The sequence below is a fragment of the Schistocerca cancellata genome, chromosome 2 (genome assembly GCF_023864275.1).
Source record: "Schistocerca cancellata isolate TAMUIC-IGC-003103 chromosome 2, iqSchCanc2.1, whole genome shotgun sequence".
NCBI classification, from domain to species: Eukaryota; Metazoa; Arthropoda; class Insecta; order Orthoptera; family Acrididae; genus Schistocerca; species Schistocerca cancellata.
The window spans coordinates 135,497,422-135,519,793 of record NC_064627.1 but is presented as its reverse complement, the minus strand read 5'-3'; the positions used below and the strand labels follow the sequence as shown (position 1 = coordinate 135,519,793).

Below are 22,372 nucleotides of genomic sequence, written 5' to 3'. Positions count from 1 at the left end.
TAAAATGAACTCTAACATGGAAATTAAGTGTTTCCGGACACATGTCCACATAACATCTTCTCTTTATTTGTGTGTGAGGAATGTTTCCTGAAAGTTTGGCCGTACCTTTTTGTAATACTCTGTATAACATTTTTGCACAGAAAACAAATCACACAATAATTTATTTACATACTGTGGAACCATCGAACAATGGAAAATCCAGGATGAAATGTAACAATATTATGAAAACGATAGTTGCTACTCACCATATAGCGGAGATGCTGAGTTGCAGATAGGCACAACAAAGAGACTGTCAGAAAGAGAGCTTTTGGTTAACAATGCCTGTGTCGAAAATAGATAACTTAACACACACACACACACACACACACACACACACACACACACACACACACACACACACACACACAAAACTCGCGCACCCTTGACGGCAGTTACCAGAGAGAGAGAGAGAGAGAGAGAGAGAGAGAGAGAGAGAGAGAGAGAGTGTCTCCACTATATGGTGAGTAGCAACGATCCTTTTCATAATATTGTTACAGTGGAACTATTGTGGACATATAAACTCTGGACCAAGAGTAATTTAAAAAGCAAGAAACTGTTAACACTGGAAAGGGTTTATATATATATATCTCCATGGAAAGTTGTAATTAGATTTATCCTATGTAACCAGTATTGTAATATAAAAATAAAATTCAGACACAGTTTAAAATGCACAGAACATTAGAAGTACAGCACATATTGGATACCCAACACTCATCTTATGTAATATTTACATACACTCATCAACAGTGCAGAAAGTGGGAATAGATGCCTATGCCTGTTTTATAGGTACTGATAATGTGTTTGTGTTTGAAACATTGCTTTTATTTTCAATGTTGGTCTTTGTTCTAGAACTGCACATGTTCTATGATAAATTCATTGTTGTTTACATAAACCAATTCGCTACTCTAAATTACCACGCTTGTCACACAAAAATACTAAAATTATCAAGGTTATGCTTAATTCCTTCAAAATTATGTTGATGAAACAATTTTGTTTTATTTTTCCTTTGTGCAGCAATGTTTTATACACAAATGATGATAAACTCAACTATTACACCATAAAAAAACATTTCTCTACATAGAACCACTCATTACAAAATATTTTGTTTCCTGTGGCAGGTGAGATTTATTTATGTCAACATTTATTTTTATATTTCAATATCTACATGCTTTATTTACATATTTATTTGTAACTTTAGTTAAAATTATACAATATATAATTTAAAAAATCTGTGTAATAGCTGTTATAATACAATACTTTACATTTCCAATGGAATGTAAATAAGGTTCAACACAAATTCAGACACTGCAATATGCTCTTTAGCCTAGATTTCTGAGCATTAATACTGAATACACCATAATCTAAACACCACATTCAAATTTCTTTCCTTAAATCCCAATCACCTGAATAGTAATCAGCATATCCAAGGCATTTAAATGTATAAAAATGTAGTAGTTCTACGATTTTACTGACAATGATGCAGTGCTTGTAGTTGGCTTTGTGCCTTGTGTCTGTTCTTTCTCAAGTTGTCTTCCAAGGTATTCCCTGTAAGAAAGCATTGGCGTCCTTAGACAATGTCAAGTCTACATACATTAACTTATTCCCTACAAATTAGTCAAACAGTTGAATTCTTTGGTATGTATGACGACAATTAAACTTCTTAAAAAGTGCTACCAGAACACAAATAACAATATTTTAATTTCACAATTTTCATGATTGAAATAATCAAACATGCTGCTGTCAACATAAGAAAGATAAGACATTTGTTTCACTTCTACTGTCAAATGAAGTGGATAGTGTACATGTAACAGTAGAACAAAAAATAGTATTAATACTTGTAATTAATAGATTATTGTGAAGATTAATGTCTGAACTATGAAGTGCTTCTAACTACCTTCAAAAGTACAATAACAACTTAGGGTACAGATCATAAAATCTCTGTAAAAGAGAAGAAGAATTATTGTGCACTTAACAAAAAAACAAATACAAGATTGTAACTGTTTGTGGCACTGCCACTACCCTGCCAACTGTATGGTGGGGAATAGGATGTCAAAACAGATCTGCAATGTTCAGTTACATAGTCGGCACTTTTATAATTTCATTCACATGATGAAATCATGTAAAGGATTGAGAATAATATGAATGCATAATGAATGCATGAAAAGGATTGAGAAAAATATGAATGTGTGAGTTATGACGTGCCAGTATACCAAAATTAAATTCTGAGTATTTATTATGAGGATCTACTTGGGGGAAAGTGGCCGGAGCAAATAGTGTGATGTCCACTTTTGTAATGGTCACATAATGGCCTAAATGCATCTTTTTTTCAGCTGCACAGTTCGAGGGTCAGGCAGGTCTATAAAGATCTCTTAGCAGTGTTCTGAATCTTCTTAAAATTGGATCACAAAAATCATGCCGATCTAACAAAGTCCCTTGCACACAAAAAGTATCCACATTTACTCTCAGTATGTAATAAATGGTTGTGGATAGCATTGATGAAAATTATGTGTTTTTTTTTCCTCCTCCAAAGCAGCACTAGTAGCACCTGTAGCAAAAGTAACATGAAAGTAATGAAATTTTTTTTCTTACTGTTGTACAGTTGTTGTGGTCTTCAGTCCAGAGACTGGTTTGATGCAGCTCTCCATGCTACTCTATGGGAGAGGGAGAGGGGGGAGGGAGAGGGGGGAGGGAGAGGGGTGGAAAAGAGAGAGAGAGAAGGGCTGGCGAGTTCACACGCTTGCACATGTTCTCATCAGTTCATCTCCTAACTATGGCAGTATTATGGAGCATTTCGACAACAAACTGTTGTCTTTTTTAGTTATTTTTAATTACAGACAGTGACTTAAATATGTATACCTTATGTATGGGCACTTTATCAACTCTTTGTGAACTGTGGGCTTTTTAAACATCAACTCTTAAAAACACACACATACATTTCTGAAGACCCTATAAGTAACTCTCCTGTGAAACTTAAAAAAGGTGGCAAGAAGCTGATGACCTCTCTAAACTGTTTGTGTCAGCAGATGGGGTTATGGAATATCTTGACAGGACATATGAGAATATTTACAGAATATGTGCAACAGTATCCAGTTTTTCCAAGCCAAAGAACACACTGAACTATCCTTTGCACTATTCATATCACAGCTGACAGGAGAGTAAAGCAATCATACAAGCTAAACTACCCTCACCTGACTACCTAGAAGTGCACTGTAAGGCTTCCAAAACTAAGATGTTCATTCTTGCATTGAAAGTATCATAGCAGTATTTTCTTTTGTTTCAGATGTATTGGAATTAGAAACTTCAACCATTAGATTGTTCAAATTTTAAATGTAGTTAGAGTGCCTCTTCCTCTATACTGGTTTTCCCAAATACTGCCTTTCCCCCCATTTAGGTAAACAATGTCTTCCAAACAGAAGAAATGTGCTGTCATAAGACTCTTGGCAAGGAAGGGTGCAAGCAAACCAACATTCATAGTACTTATTTGTAGATGACACCATTGACAAGAGCAATATTACAAGTAGGTGAAACAATTATTCAAGCGTGCAGTGGGCACACCATAAAATGTGACTACTGATCCAAATCAACAGTGGTTGGATGACTAATTTGCAGGCACAGACTGGTCTTGCACTTTCTATGCAGTGGAACAAATGGAGGCAATTTTGAGAAGCAACATTCTATAGATGAAGAGTCACTCCAAATACATGCAGTTTGAAAACTCAACATCAGCTAACAAGTAATGAGTGCTTTTGCAATACTTTTAGTATCATCAATGTGTTTTCTGCCTGGGTTACATTTTGAACTTTCAGTATAGTTAGCCCTGCTAATAGATTTGAATGTTGTGAATACTGTACATCTTTCTTCAGATCATCTTGCATTATGCTGGCTGCAAATGTGGTTGGTAGAAGTATGTGGAACATTCAACATTAAATAAATTCCTACAACTTAGTGGCCTGGATTCACAAACAACTGGTATCCTCCACTTAGTGGAGGCCTGTAACCAAGTCTATTATACAAGATAGAACTAACAATTTTCAAAGCTTTTCCATTACCTGTTACTGGTGCACTTACATACCTGTATCGTGCAACCGACATCTTCTATAAAGGCTGGATCACAGTACTGTTTATTTCAAAATGCACTGCCTTCCTAACAGAAAATATTCTCCTGTTCTTATCAATTCACTGAATAAATGGCCATTTCTCTGCATAACACGAATGTGTGTATTACATTTTATTTGTAACACAGATCTGACAATAACAAATAGACAAATAACCAGAGCTTTAAACTGAACAACTGATGATCTCAGAATATGAAGATTTAATAGTACAGGATCGTGTCTTATTTTTCACATCTTTTTACTAATAGTATATTAACCTTCTACTTGATTATCATCATTTGCAAGGATAGTTTTCCTGGGCACATTTGACAAGCTAGATAGAATGGAAACAATTAGGAGATTTGTTGCAGTATGTTTCATATGTATGCAGTTATTTGGAGCTCTCTTCACCCAGCACTTACAAAAAGCAATTTTCTTGATACTTCAACAAAACTTAGACCAGATCTTAAATATCACTCCTGTTTACTGATAAACAATTTTTACTACAAAAGCTAATATGCCTATTGATGTCAAACAGAAGTATTAGCATGCATTTGATCGATGGATACACACCAAAAAAACAGATTCAAGAAGTCTATCAAGAGCTCTCTCCCCCCACCCCCCACGCCACTTCCCTGTCTGTGCCTTCCTAAAACCCTCTGCCTGATTGTCCCAGTTAGTAATATGGGAACCTATGGTTTAAAGTGGATCCTAATCTGTGGTGGAACTCAGCATTTTTCACATACACACATAACTGCCAGAGGTGAAGGAAGCAATAAGCGACAGAAAAAGATCCCAAGACCAAATGAAGATTGAATCCTAGACCTATGGATTTGTAGTCCAATACCTGCTGCATTACCAAGTCATATTATATCATTTAAAGCATTTATAGTTTAAAAATTAACAAGCTCTCTATAAATTCAGTTAATACTTACCAATTATGAACCATCAATTTCTGTACTGCGAGCAGAGCTTCATAACGAACATTTGGGTCCTCATGGCCAAGTAACTGCATCACCAACTGTTTACCACCCAACTGTTCAATTACACTACGAAGAAAGAAAACTTTTGAAAGATGCAACACCTACGCTGCTAATTTCTGATGCATAATAACAATGTAATTAGTCTAAACACTTTTCCACAATTACCTATTGGGAGAATAATAATCTTAACACACTTTCTTCCCTACAATGAACACAAATTATGTATGAGACACTTTTGATAGAAATGATGGCAATTTAACCAAAAAGAATCTGCCTCTTTAGTCAACAATAAAGTAGTCGACATTTTATTTTAAAGTAATATTAAGAATATAACAAAAGTTTTGAAAAGTAACGGACTGTATTATTACAACAATTAACTCATAACTGTTTATGTCTCATGTTTTTCTCATCAAGTATGAACGGACAAATACTCACTGTTTTCCTCTTGGGTAGTGTCTCACGTATTCACCAATGTCAAAGCTAGCAACACTCAGCACTAATGGATCTTTGCTGGTTTCCAGCAGATGAATTAATATACGAAGCAATTCATAATTTTTTTCATTGAGCCTGCCTGCATTTTCACGCCAAAATTTTGCTGATTTATGGACAGGACTCCACTCCAACCGACCTGATTTCACCTCTGTGGCATACTCATCAAATGAACTGCAAAAATAAAAGACAAATCTTTAAAGAGATACCTAAAGCACATATGACAAAGGCAAAATTCAATAGGCCACTTGTTTGTTTGATACATATTGCTACCAAAAAAAACATTGTTGATTGGAAAAAAGGATGATGACCATAGGAAACCACATCAATCATTTAGATGTATTACAATTTGTTAGAAAGGCAATGATTACAACGCAGGGATGCACAATATCATAATTGTTACTATAAATAAGTTTACTTTCCAATTAACTCTGTTTTATATTTGCTTTTCTAACAGCTATGTTTATGTGGTAGTTCCATTTGACTTCAGATTGTATGGTAAATACTAGATTGTTGCACAAACTAACGAACCATCACTAATGATGCAGCTGATTATTCCTGCATTTCAAAATATTTTGTCCCTGTACAAAATCTGGTAACTGTTGTCATTATCTGGTAAAAAAATTACACTTTCCCATGGAGGTAGAAAAAGAAGGGAGATGGCACAATAGACTTAACGTTGTATGTTGTTTTGAAGACAGGGTGGGTGGGGCCTGCTGCCATCTTAAGCGGCCCAAAACATTGTCAGATTACGGTTTACAATTGCTTCCTGTTCATTATTTCTGTCATGTACATGCAACAGCTGTTTCAAATACTAAAAAACACAGTGCTTCCATGAATAGCGTCATGTCAGGAAGGCAATTTCGAATGTTTTTCTGTTCTTAAATGCGTAATTGTTCTAGTAATACGGCTCATTTGGCCTCATTAACGTAACTTGTTTTGTAGTTGATAAATTTCAAATAAACAAGAAGAGAAGGAAGTGATGTGAAAAGCACATTTTCATAATCCATTAAATCCACTATTGCCATATTTGTATCGACAGCAAATGAAGCTGGAACTCCGAAACCAATGCTTGTTTGCTTATTGGTACTCCTTCTTGTTTGTTAGTTTCAGCTTTCAACTCATTTGCACAACATTTTTAATGTTCACGTTTGTAAAAAATACTTACCTATATGTTCTTTGCTAGCCCATAAACATGTGCAATGAGGAAAGAAGCAAGGCATGCTATTGTAGCTTGCACTTGTCAACAACGCCAACGATTATTGAAATGTCAAAGGAACAGAACTGCATAGAGGTATACCTCCAAGCAGAACAGAATTCTTGTATTATTAGATTGTCAGTACATTATTTTTACTGTAGTTTGCACATCATGTCACTTTGAAATCTTACCCATGATGCATCACTCAGCATGTGACCAATAATAGCAATTTACAGTGTAAAATAATGATATAATTTTTAAGCATGTTCCACCATAAATGTGAATAAGAGAATGGTCTCAAATGCTTAGGCCCCATAAAATACACATTTCATTTTAACAAGTCTGTTTTTTTTAGTAATGACAGTCTAACCTGCGTAACATATATTCCTATCTTTCCAACAGTAGCCTGTTTGCTTCTCTTCCCAGAATATTTCTTGTCACTAACTCTGTCAATTTTTCAGAAATAACCAAACATATTACACCCGGAATGTATGTCTACTTTGATCATCTGTTTAACTTTACTTCTGAATTTCATTTTGAGGTTTTCAAAATATGGAAGTCCATATCACATACTTTTGTGATACACCAACAGTTGGTGACTAGTTCGTGTTCAATGTATCATTTGCACGATAAGTCTTAATGATGTGGAACAAGTCATTTTATATTAATATTTTTTTTCGTTCTAAATATGCCTTTTGTGCTTAATATTTATTATTTATTTTTTATTTCTTAGTCACAGACAGACAGATGTTAGTAATTCCTAGTCATCAACATTTACACATTACAATAACAGATAGTAGTCTGCACAATAGGACTTATCAAAGAGAAATGTTTTCAGTTTAGTTTCAAACTTTAATTTGCTGTCAGTCAAGCATTTTATATCACTGGGTAAGTCATCAAAACTTTTGGATGCAGAATTATGAACTACTGTTTGTGCTTCAGACAACCTTAATGTGGTGTAATGAATGTCATTTTTTTTCTAGTACTGTAATTATGTAAATCATTTTCCTGTTGATGTGTAATGGATTATTTACAACAAACTTCATGAAATAAATATAGTGTGAAGTGGTTAGACTGCTACAAAAACCTCAACACACACACACACACACACACACACACACACACACACACACACACACACGACCTCTGTCTCTGGCTGTGCAAAGCCACAGTCTTTTTTAAAGAGTGAGTAAATGTGAACAATGAATAATTATCAACAGGAGGAATTTAGGGCATGAGATGCTGACCAACAACCACAGCAATCACATAACCGTGTATTGTGCGGGGACAAAGCCATTGGTACAGTGTGGCACAGACGTGAGCATGTGCAGTTAGATAGGCACTGAAAAACACATGAAAGAATCAAATTAAACAGTGCAGCCATAATTCAGGTATACAAAAGAAACTATTGCTTGAACCATTCCACTTATGAATGAAATGTAATGTCTTTAAACATCAGATTACGAGCGGAGAGATCAGTACACCTGTAAACAATGCAAGCTGTTATTTTTGATGAAACAACTATATCTCCACACGGTCAAAACAGCACGTGCTATTTGGGATAAAACCACAAAGTCGATAGATATCGCCAACAGTCAAAACTGGGCACATGCACATCAGAGTGACATCACAGGCAAGTATCACCATGGTGAACCATGTAGGCATAAATGTGGTGAACCTAATATTTTGGGCTATATAAGATGGCAAACATAAGCTTCAAGTTTGTGACACAATAAAAACTCCCCTCCCTTTTTTTCCCCTCCATGCACTTTCCTGAAATATGTTAAATCCTGATTTCTTTTCCTATGGTTTCTACTTATTGAAGGCAATACTATGGATTTTGTCTGTCCTCCGATCTTATTTCTAAGCTTATATTTAATATGATATCTCTGTGGTACTAGAACTTTGGCTAAACAGACAAGAAAATGAACCTCAGAAAATCAAATGCTTCTACTACCTTTTATTTAAGGTTACTGAAGCTGACAGAAGTTAAATAAAATGTAATGGGATACAGAGTGATTACGTAAAGTGTGGTGAAAAAACCAAGATGACACACAACAAAAACCATACTGTGTTCTATTACAGAGAACAAGAGAAGAGAGGAAATTGAGGCATAGTGTTTATTGTTAACAAGAAGCTTAAAAACAATATTGCCGATGTGGAATGAATCTCAGATAGGACGACGACGTTTGTTTTAAAAATCCTCTGCCAATAATTCATGTCTATCCCCCAATGTGTTCACAACACCTCCATGATAAGTTGAATGAGCTGATAAATTACAGAAATTCCACTACAGTATCTTAATGGGAGATTTGAATGCGCAAGTAGAACAAAAACTGAAAGAAGATTCTACATTGGGAAAACTGGGCCACAATGTCAGATCATACATCAGAAAAATTTGCTGAGAAGAAGAATGTGTATCTGCTTAATTTATTCTCCGAGAAGAAAAGAATTAGAAAATGGACAGGCAAGAAGTAAATGTAACACAAAAAATTTTATCAAACAACAAATAAAGCAAGCAAAATGTAAGGCTATTAAACCACTTTTGAACTGCAAATGATATAAGGCTAAAAACAAATATCATTAGATAGGAAGTCAGGAATACAAATTATGTGAAGTACCTGTCCACTTCCATGCCTGACTGGTCAGTGTGTCTGACTGCCAACCTATTAAACAACTTGCAGCATGGATTCCGAAAAGAATGATCCACATTAACAGCAGCAACAACTTTTTACCGTGAACATCTCAACTGGATAAAGGAAACAAAGCCATTGGAACTTTTCCATACTTACCTGAGACCTTTAATTCTGTGAATCATGGCGTACAATTATGCAAATTAGAAACTTATTTTTATAAAAGGAGAAGTTCTAAATTTCGTAAATTCCAAGATAGAAGACAGTGTAGTAAACCATGTTATACGAACAAAAGTAAGATCTTAACAGGAAGATCAGCATACAAAACTGTGGAGGCCCTCAGGGAAATATTCTTGGGCCTTTTCTGTTTCTTTTTATAAATTAATGACATTACATATCCACAAAACTTGAAGTTCATGAACTATGCTGCTGATGTATCATTTATTAGCTGGGGGCCATACTGAACAGCTACAGATCCAAAGCAATAAAGAGAACATTGAACTAATCACAGAATGTCTAACAATGAATAAAGTTACAGTAAAACCCCATATTAGCAAACCCGCTTTTAAGGAATACTTTCGTTGGTCCCGGCGATAACGCCATAAAAACAGTGTTCCTGAAATTCGGTTTTAATGAATCGCGCTTTCTTTTAAATCCCACTTTTAAGGAATAAGTGTGTTACAATTCGCAAATTAAAATACGGTCTGCAGCTGCACTTCTTGTTTTCGGACATTGAATCGTAACATTAGGCTTTGATCATTTGTAGTCTTAAAATCGATGTCCGCGTTAGCATTTGAATATTGGTCTCTTATCGATAGTTGTGAAGTTATCAAGATTGGTGAATGTTAAACTGATCATTTGAAAACACAATTCTTCCACACTACCGCACTCCAGCTGTCGTGTCTGATGCTATAATGTGAAAGTATTAAGTGTATACTGTAGTTGTGTAGTCTACTTACAATAGTGTAAATGTAATATGGCCAGCAAACGAAGAGATGATGATAATGTACTTACTCCTACACCCACTATGGAAATGAGTGAGCTGTTTGCTGCTGATATTGGTGAAAAAACTGAAATTGGTGGTGAAAGTGGTGGTGACAAGGATGATGATGATGATGAAGATGCGGACTCACCAACACCAAGCTTTTCTGTAGTTGTGGAAGGACTTGAGACTGTGAGAAGGTATTTCTCATACTTCGTTGTGGATGAGTCAGTCCTTAACACTATTAACCAGCTGGAATGACAACGTATAGGAGTACACTGTGCTGGATGGAAGCAGCAGACTACTCTTCTAGATTTTTTCAGAAATAAAGACAGTATAGCAGTTTTATTCATTATTGTGATATCTACCGTGATGATGATGATGACGATGATGAGGATGATGAGGTCCCATACTCCAAGGAGCGTAGGGGACGATGCAGGCGACCCGCACTGCTGTACTAAGCAAGGTCCTAGTGGAGGTGGTTTGCCATTGCCTTCCTCTGACATATCTACCGAATTTAAGCCGCACTTTTTTCTGTTTTTTTAAGCGGAAGTTCTGAAAAATGTTGGTACGTGCCACCACAACTAACTTCTGCCGTCTAATATATGTAGGACTACACAGGCATGCTTTGCAGGTACAAAGATAAATACTGGCGCCAAAACCTATGCGTCAGTAAATAAATTAAAAGAAAAGGTAGAAGAATGTAAACATTATGCCATGTATTCTTTTGTGTTTGCTGCTATCTCATTTAAATCCTGTCTGCCTAATAAACTACGAAACTAGAGTGAGACAACAGCAAACACGGAAGAATATACATATAATGTCATGTTTATATTCGTATTATTCTTATGCTGAATAGTGATACAGTCAGAAATGAGACACGAATCTAAGATGACTAATTTCTGTGCAGAATGTAATGTACTAAAGAGGCGTCTGCAAAGATTTTCAAACAGAAAAATTTTCGCTAAACTCTCGTTCGGAACAAATTCTACCATACGCAGTCTATTATTTGGTTCTTGTTGATCATTATCAAAGAAAGCAGCAGTGTAAGTAACAACAAATAGCACTCTCTTGGCGTTGTTTTGGTTATGAGACAACTCCTCTCTTTTTTGTTTCAATTGTAAGTCGCGGTAGCGCGCACTAAAGCAAGCCATGCTGCGAGCGGCGACAGGTCGTAAACACTCATTATCAGAATGCGACAAACAATGCATGACACAGTACAATAATGCATTTTCAGCTTAGAGTGACAAACACCTATAACAAAGAGAACGGCACTTACCAGATCAAAGCAAAATAAGCAATTGATTCAAACCAGACGAAGCACGTAAAAAAGGAAGGGTACCCGTATAAATACGGACGGGGTGGCTGACACATAGCAATGGCGACTTGGTAAAGCTTAACTGTTAAGCTTACAACTCGAACCAAACTACTGTAGCTGTATCTTCATCCATTCGACCTCAATCGTCTCTCATGTTACAATGGACCAATTTTGTTTCTATTTGGAGGGGCGGTCTAAAACTTTTCTCTCCCCTTGAATTTCAAGTCTCAAATTTCAGGGGGGGGGGGGGGCGGCGGCTTAGATTAGGGAAATTTTTTTTTTCCTTGACTTCAAGTCTAATTTTTCAGGTGCGGCTTAAATTCGAGTAAATACGGTAATTCATTGAGTGCCATTAGCTAAATAAAATTTTCTCCTCTTAGACCAAGATACCAGTTGTTTATATTTTCCACGAAACATTTTCATGTTCACTGTATTTTTGTATGCAGCGCAAGGTGTGTGTGTGTGTGTGTGTGTGTGTGTGTGTGTGTGTGTGTGTGTGATTATGGAGTATTTATATGGCCTAAATAGCCTAGGTTCCAATTTTGATTCTGGAACACTTATTTATATCGTTTTGACCTAAATCCTTATTTAAGGAAACCCCTCTTTTAAGGAACATTTTTTTTGGTCCCCTGAGATTCGTTAGAAAGGGGTTTTACTGTACACTGGATAAGGGTAAGGCTGCTGTAATGAAGTTCTTGTTAAAGTACAACCAGTCTCAAACTGAATCACTGTCTACAGTTGAAATGTGCAATAAATGTAAGTTTTTAAGCACTGTGATTGATGAACACCTTAAATGGGAACAACATACCAGCTACATCCATTAAAAGATTACTAAAACATCTCTCAAATTATAACTGTTCCTGTCCTTATAGGAATGTACTAAAGAATAAACCACTCACATTTATAATATGTGGTTGAAATTTGGGGTGAGGCACCCACTGTCTACATGGATAGGATATTTGGGCTTCAAAAGAAAACAGTTAGGATAATTGCCAACATGAGCAAACACCAGTTCTGTAGGGACTACTTTAAAAATTATAATTAACTGACTGCATTTTCATCGAATGTCCTTAAGACTATAAGGTTTGTAAAAGAGAATATTTATAAAGTGTGATGAACAACAGAGTGAGTCACAGTTACAATGCAGGAACAAGATGTCATTATTATAAGATACTGAATAATAAGAGAATAATTTAATTGGATAAATAAGAAATCTACTAACCAAGCAGCAGCAGAACACACACATAAAAGTTTATAATTAGGCAAGCTTTCGGAGTCAGTGGGTCCTTCTTCAGGCAGAAGGGTTGAAGAGGAAGGAAAAGGGGTGAAGGAAAAGAACTGAAGAGGTCTAGGAAAAAGGGTAGATTTTGGGAAAGTCACCCAGAACCACGGGTCAGGGGAGACTTACCGCATGGATGAGAAGGAAAGACAGATTGTTGGGGACTGCATCAGATGAGATTTGAAAACCTGAGAGCTTAAAGGTGGAAGACAGGTTAATATGCAAGACAGAGATTACTGCTGAAACATCACACATGAGTTAATAAGAGTGGAAAGCTAAGTGCAATGTATTTAACAGAGGTGGGAGGGGGGCGGTGAAAAATAGATGGGTAAGACAATGAGCGATGTAGGAAACTGTAATAGAGTAAAGAAAAAAAGTAGTTACTGCGAAGGTAAGCTGAGCCGTAAAAAATTAATCTAAATTAAAGCCAAGTGAGTGGCGAGAAACAAGCGCATGTTTTAGCTCTAGTTCCCACAGGTGGAGATCTGAGACAGTATTGTCTGGAGAAAGAATCAAGATCGCATGTGTGGTTTACATCGGCAACCTTCATTTATGTGTGTGTTCTGCTGCCACTTGGTGAGCAGATTTTTTTATCTATTCAATTAAATTATTTTGTCAAAAATTTACTGTTTTCGTTGAATAATAAAGAGCAACAGATTACAGTCAATTTGAAGCGGGAAGATATTTCTATAAGCAGTTGCCAAATAATATAAAGCAACTCCATGGCCATCTTTTTAGAGGCAAATTGAAACAACTTTTAACTGAAAGATGTTCATACTCACTCAAAGATTTCTAAGATGTACTACTGATAGTTCTACTTTTAAGTACCACATTAACTATTGATATACGTGGTAAATGTTTACATAAAATGCTAACTGTAACTTTTATACAAGGGGCGTTCAGAAAGAAACGAGCCAGAGGCATAATTACATGTTAGAAGTATCGACCCTGGCTGTTGAGACATTTGTTCCACTGTGACGCAAGGTGGTGAATGGCTGTCTCATAAAATTCCCGGGGCTGCGATATTAACCAGTTCTGCACATACAGTTGGACGTCGTCATCCAAGGTTAATCGTTTGCCACTCAGAGATTTTTTAAGGGGACCAAAAATGGCATAATCACAGGGAGAGAGGTCCGGACTGTGTGGAGGGTGGCCGAGAACCTCCCACTTGAATTTCTGCAGGAGTGTCACCACTGTGTTGGCCGTATGAGGCTTTGCATTGTGGAGCAAAACGACCCCACAGGTAAGACTGCCTGGTCATTTTGATTTGATCGCTTGGCAAAGGGTGGTCCAGGTTTGCGAGTAACACTGGGCTTTCACTGTTGTCCCGTGCTGCAGTAAGGGAATCAGAATGGGGCCATCTTGGTCAATGGAGAACGTCAGCATAACCTTTCCTGCACTCGTGTGGACGGCCTTGGCTTTTTTCTATTGTGGTGGTGATCTTGATGCTTCCACTGGAGACTTTGTTGTTTTGATTCTGGTTGGAAGTGATGATACCATGACTCCTCTCCAGCCATCACTCATGCCAGGAATGCATTCCCTTAACGAGCATAGCACTGCAGATGAACAAGACAGTGGGTCTTTCAACAGGCTTCCTGGTTTGGTTGAAGACTGTGGCGCACCCTTTGGGCACACACTTTGTGCATGTGCAGTCATTCCTTCATGACGGTGTGAACACTTCCAGTGCTCAATCTGACCACGGCGGCTATGGCTTTCACTGTCACTCGGAGGTCCTGGGTAATCAGTGCAACCACCAGCTGGACGATGTCATCAATAATGCAGTGTGGTGCTCCAGACTGTGCATCATCGGCTAACGATGTCCGTCCTGCCCTGAAGCACTTGTTCCATGCCTTGACCCTTCCAAGGGACATGCAGTGTTCACCGTACACTTGTGACATTCGTCGATGAATGTCCATACCTCCTACTCCTTCCGCTGTCAGAAAACAAACAACACCTCTCAGCTCTTCTTTTGACGCCACCACGTCACTGTTTGCAATGCGACTGGCAGCGATGGACAATTGACGCATGCTGCTGCTGGCTCTTTATAGTCACATGACGTGCACGCGTGCCCTCTAGCGATGGGCTGTGAACTTCCACACACTGGTCGGAACCACACCTCGTTACACGTGCCACGATATTACCTTCCTGTCACCGGTTTCCGCATTCCAGACTCCGGCTCATTTCTTTCTGAATGCACCTTATATATTCATTATATATACAGGATGATACTTTGTAAATGTACACAATATCACCAAAACTATTCTCAGCAGCCCTAGAAAAAATGTTCAGGCCCCTCAAATGTCAAAATGTAGAAGGAATACACTTCAATGGAATTTATCTGAACCATCTTCAGTCTGCTGATGACACATCTTAAGTCTGTTGATGACACAGCACTGTTTGCTTCCAGTGTACATAAACTTCAACAATGAATATAAGAACTTAATAAAACAATCATTTACAATGAGACTTAAATAATACTGTCATGTAGAAGAAGGTGTAATTAGATGAATGATGAACACTAACTTCACTTAACAAAGGTTTATTCAGCACTTGCACACACGAGAGTGCGGAGCGAACTGCCTCTGGCCAGAACACATACGATATTACAGGGTGGTCCATTGATAGTGACCAGGCCAAATATCTCACGAAATAAGAATCAAACGATAAAACTACAAAGAACGAAATTCATCTAGCTTGAAGGGGGAAACCAGATGGCGCTATGGTTGGCCCACTAGATGGCGCTGCCATAGGTCAAACGGATATCAACTGCATTTTTTAAAAATAGGAACCCCCATTTTTTATTTCATATTCGTGTAGTACGTAAAGAAATTTGAATGTTTTAGTTGGACCACTTTTTTCGCTTTGTCATAGATGGCGATGTAATAGTGACAAACGTATAAGTATGTGGTACAATAACATTCCGCCAGTGCGGACGGTATTTGCTTCGTGATACATTACACGTGTTAAAATGGACCGTTTACCAATTGCAGAAAAGGTTGATATCATGTTGATGTATGGCTATTGTGATCAAAATGCCCAACAGGCGTGTGCTATGTATGCTGCTCTGTATCCTGGACGACATCATCCAAGTGTCCGGACCGTTCACCGGATAGTTATGTTATTTAAGGAAACAGGAAGTGTTTAGACACATAATGAAATGTCAACCACAACCTGCAACAAATGATGATGCCCAAGTAGGTGTTGTAGCTGCTGTCGTGGCTAATCCACACATCAGTAGCAGACAAATTGCGCAAGAATCGGGAATCTCAAAAACGACGGTGTGGAGAATGCTACATCAACATCGATTGCACCCGTACCACATTTCTATGCACCAGGAATTGCATGGCGATGACTTTGAACGTCGTGTACAGTTCTGCCACTGGGCACAAGAGAAATTACGGGATGATGACAGATTTTTTGCACGCAATCTATTTAGCGACGAAGAGTCATTCACCAACAACAGTCATGTAAACCGGCATAATATGCACTATTGGACACGGGAAAATCCCCGATGACTGCAAGTGGAACATCAGCGGCCTTGGCGGGTTAATGTATGGTGCGGCATTATGGGAGGAAGGATAATTGGCCCCCATTTTATCGATGGCAATCTAAATGGTGCAATGTATACTGATTTCCTACGTAATGTACTACTGATGTTACTACAAGATGTTTCACTGCATGACAGAATGGCGATGTACTTCCAACATAATGGATGTCCGACACATAGCTCACATGCAGTTGAAGCGGTATTGAATAGCGTATTTCATGACAGGTGGATTGCTCATCGAAGCACCATACCATGGCCCACACGTTCACCGTTTCTGACGTCCCCGGATTTCTTTCTGTGCGGAAAGGTGAAGGATATTTGTTATCGTGATCCACTGACAACACCTGACAACATGCATCAGCCCACTGTCAATGCGCATGTGAACATTACGGAAGGCGAACTACTCACTGTTGAGAGGAATGTCGTTACTCGTATTGCCAAATGCATTAAGGTTGACGGACATCATTTTGAGCATTTATTGCATTAACGTGGTATTTACAGGTAATCACGCTGTAACAGCATGCATTCTCAGAAATGATAAGTTCACAAAGGTACATGTATCACATTGGAACAACCAAAATAAAACGGTAAAACGTACCTACATTCTGTATTTTAATTTAAAAAACCTACCTGTTACCAACTGTTCGTCTAAAATTGTGAGCCATATGTTTGTGACTATTACAGCGCCATCTATCACAAAGTGAAAAAAGTGATCCAACTAAAACTTTCATATTTCTTTACGTACTACACGAATAAGTAATAAAAAATGGGGGTTCCTATTTTAAAAAACGCAGTTGATATCCGTTTGACCTATGACAGCGGCAACTAGCAGGCCAACCATAGTGCCATCTGGTTTCCCCCTTCAAGCTAGACAAGTTTCGTTCTTTGTAGTTTTTTCATTTGACATTCATTTCTTGAGATATTTGGCCCGGTCTCGATCAATGGACCACCCTGTATACAGTTACAGAACATTTGTGGTTACCTCTAGAATGTACTCAAACCGAATACAGAAATTAAAATTTTACAATTCAGGTGAGTTTTGAACTCATGACCCTCCATGCAACAATCTAGTATCATAAGCACTACACCACGATGACTGGGTTACTCAACTTCTTCTGCGACATTGCTCTCTCCTTAAGAGAACAGTGTCTCGGTGTTAAGTTCTCCTAGTCCGGGAATGAGTCATTGGTCCTGCATGCTCCGACTCCTGACGACTGATGTTCACCCTGGTGGTGAGCTTAGAACTTCCTCTGCTGCTACGTTCTTCATCACCTTTCTGCTTGTTGCCTGTCGCTGGAGCTTTGAATTTACCCTGGGTTGCAGGATCCTTAGAAGGCTTCGTTCGAAGGACGTGGACTGTATCTCTGATCTTGTGTTGAGGTCGAAATCTTCAACTTCATAAGTAACATCAGACAACTGTTTTACAACCTTATAAGGTCCAAAGTAGTGCCTGAGGAGTTTCTCAGAGAGACCAACCTTCTGAACAGGAGTGAAGATCCAGACGAGGTCACCAGGCTGGTAGACAACAGGGCGGTGGCTTGCTTAATACCTTCGGCGATCGTTTTCTTGAGCCTGCAGCGTGCGGAGTCGAGCTAACTGCCGAACTTCCTCAGCACTGGTTAACACCTGGCTGATGTAGTCATCCACATCATTAGGATGTAACGGAAACAGTTTCCATCGTCATAGTTGCCTCACACCCGTGCACCCGGAAAAATGGCGTAAATCCCGTGGTGTCTTGTTTGGCGGTGTTGTAAGCAAACGTCACGAAAGGTAGCACCTCATCCCAGTTACTCTGCTCAACACTGCCGAACACTGACAGTAGGTTGGCCAAGGTCTTATTAAGGCATTCAGTAAGCCTGTTAGTTTGTGGATGGTAGGCAGTTGTCATGTTATTAGTAATGTTGCACCAACGGTTTCTCTCTGTCACAAGATGCTATTGAAAAACCTTCCCTCGATCCGTAATTAACGACCTTGGGACACCATGTTTTAATACAATGTCTTCCACAATGAATTTGGTTACCTCGGATGCTTTGGTTGTTTTTACAGCTTTTGTAATGGCATAGCGTGTCAGATAATCAGTGCAAACAATAATCCATCTATTGCCACTAGCAGACGTTGGAAATCATCCAAGGAGGTCAATCCCAATATGCGGGAAAGATGTTTTGGCTGGTGGAATTGGTATGTGTCGGCCTGGTGGTTTCTGAGGAACTGCCTTTCTCCTATGGCACTCTCGACAGTGCGACACACAGTGATGGACACTCCTAAATAAACCTGGCCAGAAAAATCTCTTGCGGATCCTATCGTATGTCTTAATAAATCCTTAATGTTCGGCCTCAGATGTGTCAAGGAATTTCTGTAGAATATTTAAGCGCATGTGTTTAGGAATCACTGGTAGCCACCTCTTTCCAAACAGATCAAAGTTTTTCTTCCAAAGTAATCCATTAACTACCTTAAATTGTCCTTTCACATCCTCTGACCGATTTAAGGCAAGCATAATTTGAGATATCTTGGTGTCCTCCTCCTGCTCAGCAGAGAGATCCTGGAGTGCAGTGAGGCAGTCACTATCTTCATCAGTCTTGATGGTCTTGTGCGGGGTTGCTTGGGAGACAGTCGGCATCTTGGTGTTTTCTTCCACTTTTGTACACTATGGTAATGTCATACTCCTGAAGACGTAGTGTCCACCTGCCTAGTCATCCTGTTGGATCCTTAAGACCTGTCAACCAACAAAATGAATGATGGTCTGTAATAACTGTGAATGGCATCCATAGAGATACAGTCGAAATTTGCACATAGTCCAGATCCCAGATCACAGCAAGATATTCTCTTTCTGTAGTTGAGTAGTTTCCCTCAGCTTTCGTAAGTGTCATATAAGCATTGGCTATAACCTTCTCTTTTCCATCTGAAATTTGCACCAGAACAGCACCAATCCCATACCCACTGGAATGCGTGTGTAGTTCTGTAGATGCTCTCTCATCACACAGACCAAGTACAGGGTCAGTCGTCAGAGCCTTTCGCAGCACATCGAAAGAATCTTGTTGAGCACCACCCAAGATAAATTTAACATCGGCTTTTAACAACTCTTTGAGTGGCCTGGCTTTGATACAAAAGCCTTTGATAAAACAACAGTAATAAGAATATAATTCGAGGAAGCTTCTCACATCGCTAATACTTTCAGGAACAGGAAATTCCAGTATAGGTTTTATCCTTCTGGGTCTGGCCGCACACTTTCGTTTAACACAAGGTGTCCAAGTATTTTGATTTCTTTTGCTCCAAAGAGACACTTTCTTGGATTAAGTTTCAGTCCGCTTTGTTGCAGACACTTAAGAATAGCCCTCAGTCTTTTTATATGTTCATCAAATGTCTCTGAGAACACTATAATGTCATCTAAATAACAAAGACACATCGTCCACTTCAGGTGACTCAGAAGATTATCCATCATCTGTACAAAAGTTGCTGGTGCATTACACAAACCAAACGGCATTACCTTAAATTCATACAGGCCCTCAAGGGTGATGAATGCAGTTTTCTCAAGATCAGCCTCATCTACTTCGATTTTCAGTATCCCAAGTACACATCCATGGTTGAGAAAAACTTAGCCCCCTTCAGACAATCTAGTGTATCGTCAATTCGTGGAAGGGGGGTAAATGTCCTTTTTAGTTATCTTACTAAGCTTCCTGTAATCAACGCAAAAGTGCCAACTGCCATCCTTCTTCCTGACAAGAACTACTGGTGATGACCATGGGCTCTGCGAAGGCTAAATGATGTCATTCATCATCATTTTCTCTACCTCCTTGTGAATTACTCCGTTGCTGGTGGTGACCATGGGCTCTGCAAAGGTTAAATAATGTCATTCATCATCATTTTCTCTACCTCCTCGCGAATTATTCGATGTTCCGTTGCTGACACACAGTATGCTCTCTGGCTTTTCGGTTGATGGTCTCCAGTGTTAATCCGGTGCTTCACAGTCGATTTGTCTAATTTGCTCTTCACCCGAAGCATTCAGAGGACTCTTGAAGAATGGCAAGTAGCTTCTTCTGTTGATCCTTTAGATCTGGTGATAGTTGAGGTAGAAGATCTCGTCTTGTAGTGGTAGCGCCAATTTCACCCACAGACTCAGCATGGGAGGTTTCTATGATGCTCAGCTATTAGGCGATTACATACTGGTGGTTATCCTGGGTCCTCCAGACATCAGTCTTCCTTGGTGCCCCCAACAGGTTCCTCATGTGGTATTGTAGGAACGCAACTTCACCTGGGTCTCTACTTTTTCACTGTATTGAAGGGAAATGAAGAATGAGAGATTGGGTTCAATGTCTGTTCCACTTCCTCCCTTTATGACCTCTTGGAGCGTCTCGGTTTTTTGCTCGCCGTGCAATCCAAGTGCCTTCTGAACTTCCTCCCTCACTATCTGACAAAGAACACTTGTGAAGTCAGTTCCTTCCTCCACCACAGACATTGATACCACATTTGGAAGCTGTTCACACTTCTTGCATGTAATTCTTCTTTGATACATTGTCTTTATATACTGGCATCATTTTATGAAGTAGTCTGCTGTCGAAACCTCCTTCAGGAGTAGGGCTTGATACATGTCCTCACCAACACCCTTCATGAGATGTGCAACCTTATCTTCCTCCTCCATTCTAGGATCCACTATTTTACACAGCCCCAAGATGTCTTGAATGTAGGATGCTGTAGTTTCTCCTGGACGCTGTGCCCTGCACTTTAATTTATCTTCAGCCTTGCACTTCTGCTGTTGTGTGTCGCCGAAATACTTGCGCAGTTCTGCCTGGAATACTTCCCAGCTTGTGAACTTCTCATTGTTGTTCTCATACCATTGCTTGGCAGTGCCCTCCAAGTAGAAAAATACGTTAGCCAAACACATGGTGTTATCCCATTTGTTAAATTTAGCTACATGCTCATATACCTTCAGCCACTTGTTTGGATCTTGGCCACTGTCGCCATAGAACCCAGAAAGATGTCTCATGTGGTGGCACACAGTTGCTGTCATCATAATGTCTTCTTCTTCTGTCTCTGATAGATTGCAATCTGTTGAATATGGCTTGAACTTGGGTTTCTCACCATGTAAAAGGCGGCTCTGTCGTGGCCTGATGGGAGCCACTGTGTCGTCGGTAATTTGGGCTATCCCAAGTTCCAACACCCGGTGCCTCCACCAGAATAATGTCACGTAGAAGAAGGTGTAATTAGATAAATGACGAACATTAACTTCACTTAACATACATTTATTCAGCACTTGCACATACAAGAGTGCGGAGTTAACTGCCTCCGGCCAGAACACATACAGTATATATACAGTTACAGAACATTCCAGTACAATGATTCTTGGCATTTGTGGATACTTCTAGAATGTACTCGAACCAAGTACAGAATTTAAAATTTTACAGTTCAGGTGAGTTTTGTACTCACGAACTTCCAAGCAACAGTCTACTATCATAACCACTACGCCATGGTGACTGTGCTACGCAGCTTCTTCTGCGACAATATGTAACAACATATCTACAGAAAAATAGCATAAATTATCATCGAAGTAATAAGCTAGTGGATGAGTGTTTACATTTAAAGCAGTAGAAGAAAACAACTTGTTGTATGGCAAAAGAAAAAAAAGAGTAGACATGATCCCAGTAAAATCATTAGGATGATACAACTGTGCATGGATGGCTCCCAGGCAGCAGTGATGTTCAGAGGATCCATATCCCCCACCTTTCCAATTAAAACAGGCTTACGACAGGGAGATGCTCTTTCATGTGTCCTCTTCAACCTTGCATTAGAGAAAGTGGTTCAGGTGAGTAATTTAC

The 22,372-nt window shown here is 38.8% G+C and overlaps 1 protein-coding gene across 2 annotated transcripts in view; it reads right to left on the bottom strand.

The window, feature by feature from the left end:
• Nucleotides 1-920: 920 nt before the first annotated feature.
• LOC126161406 (V-type proton ATPase subunit H) overlaps nt 921-22,372 on the bottom strand; it is a 64,187-nt gene continuing 42,735 nt past the window's right edge. The window contains exons 10-12 of one of the 2 annotated variants that reach the window (XM_049917184.1): nt 5,552-5,779; nt 5,069-5,182; nt 921-1,584 (exon numbers count right to left, since the gene is read on the bottom strand). In XM_049917184.1, the coding sequence (XP_049773141.1) occupies nt 1,497-1,584; nt 5,069-5,182; nt 5,552-5,779 (430 nt within the window). In that variant the 3' untranslated portion in view covers nt 921-1,496. The remainder of the gene's footprint in view (nt 1,585-5,068; nt 5,183-5,551; nt 5,780-22,372) is intronic. The other variant, XM_049917186.1, reaches the window with a different exon arrangement.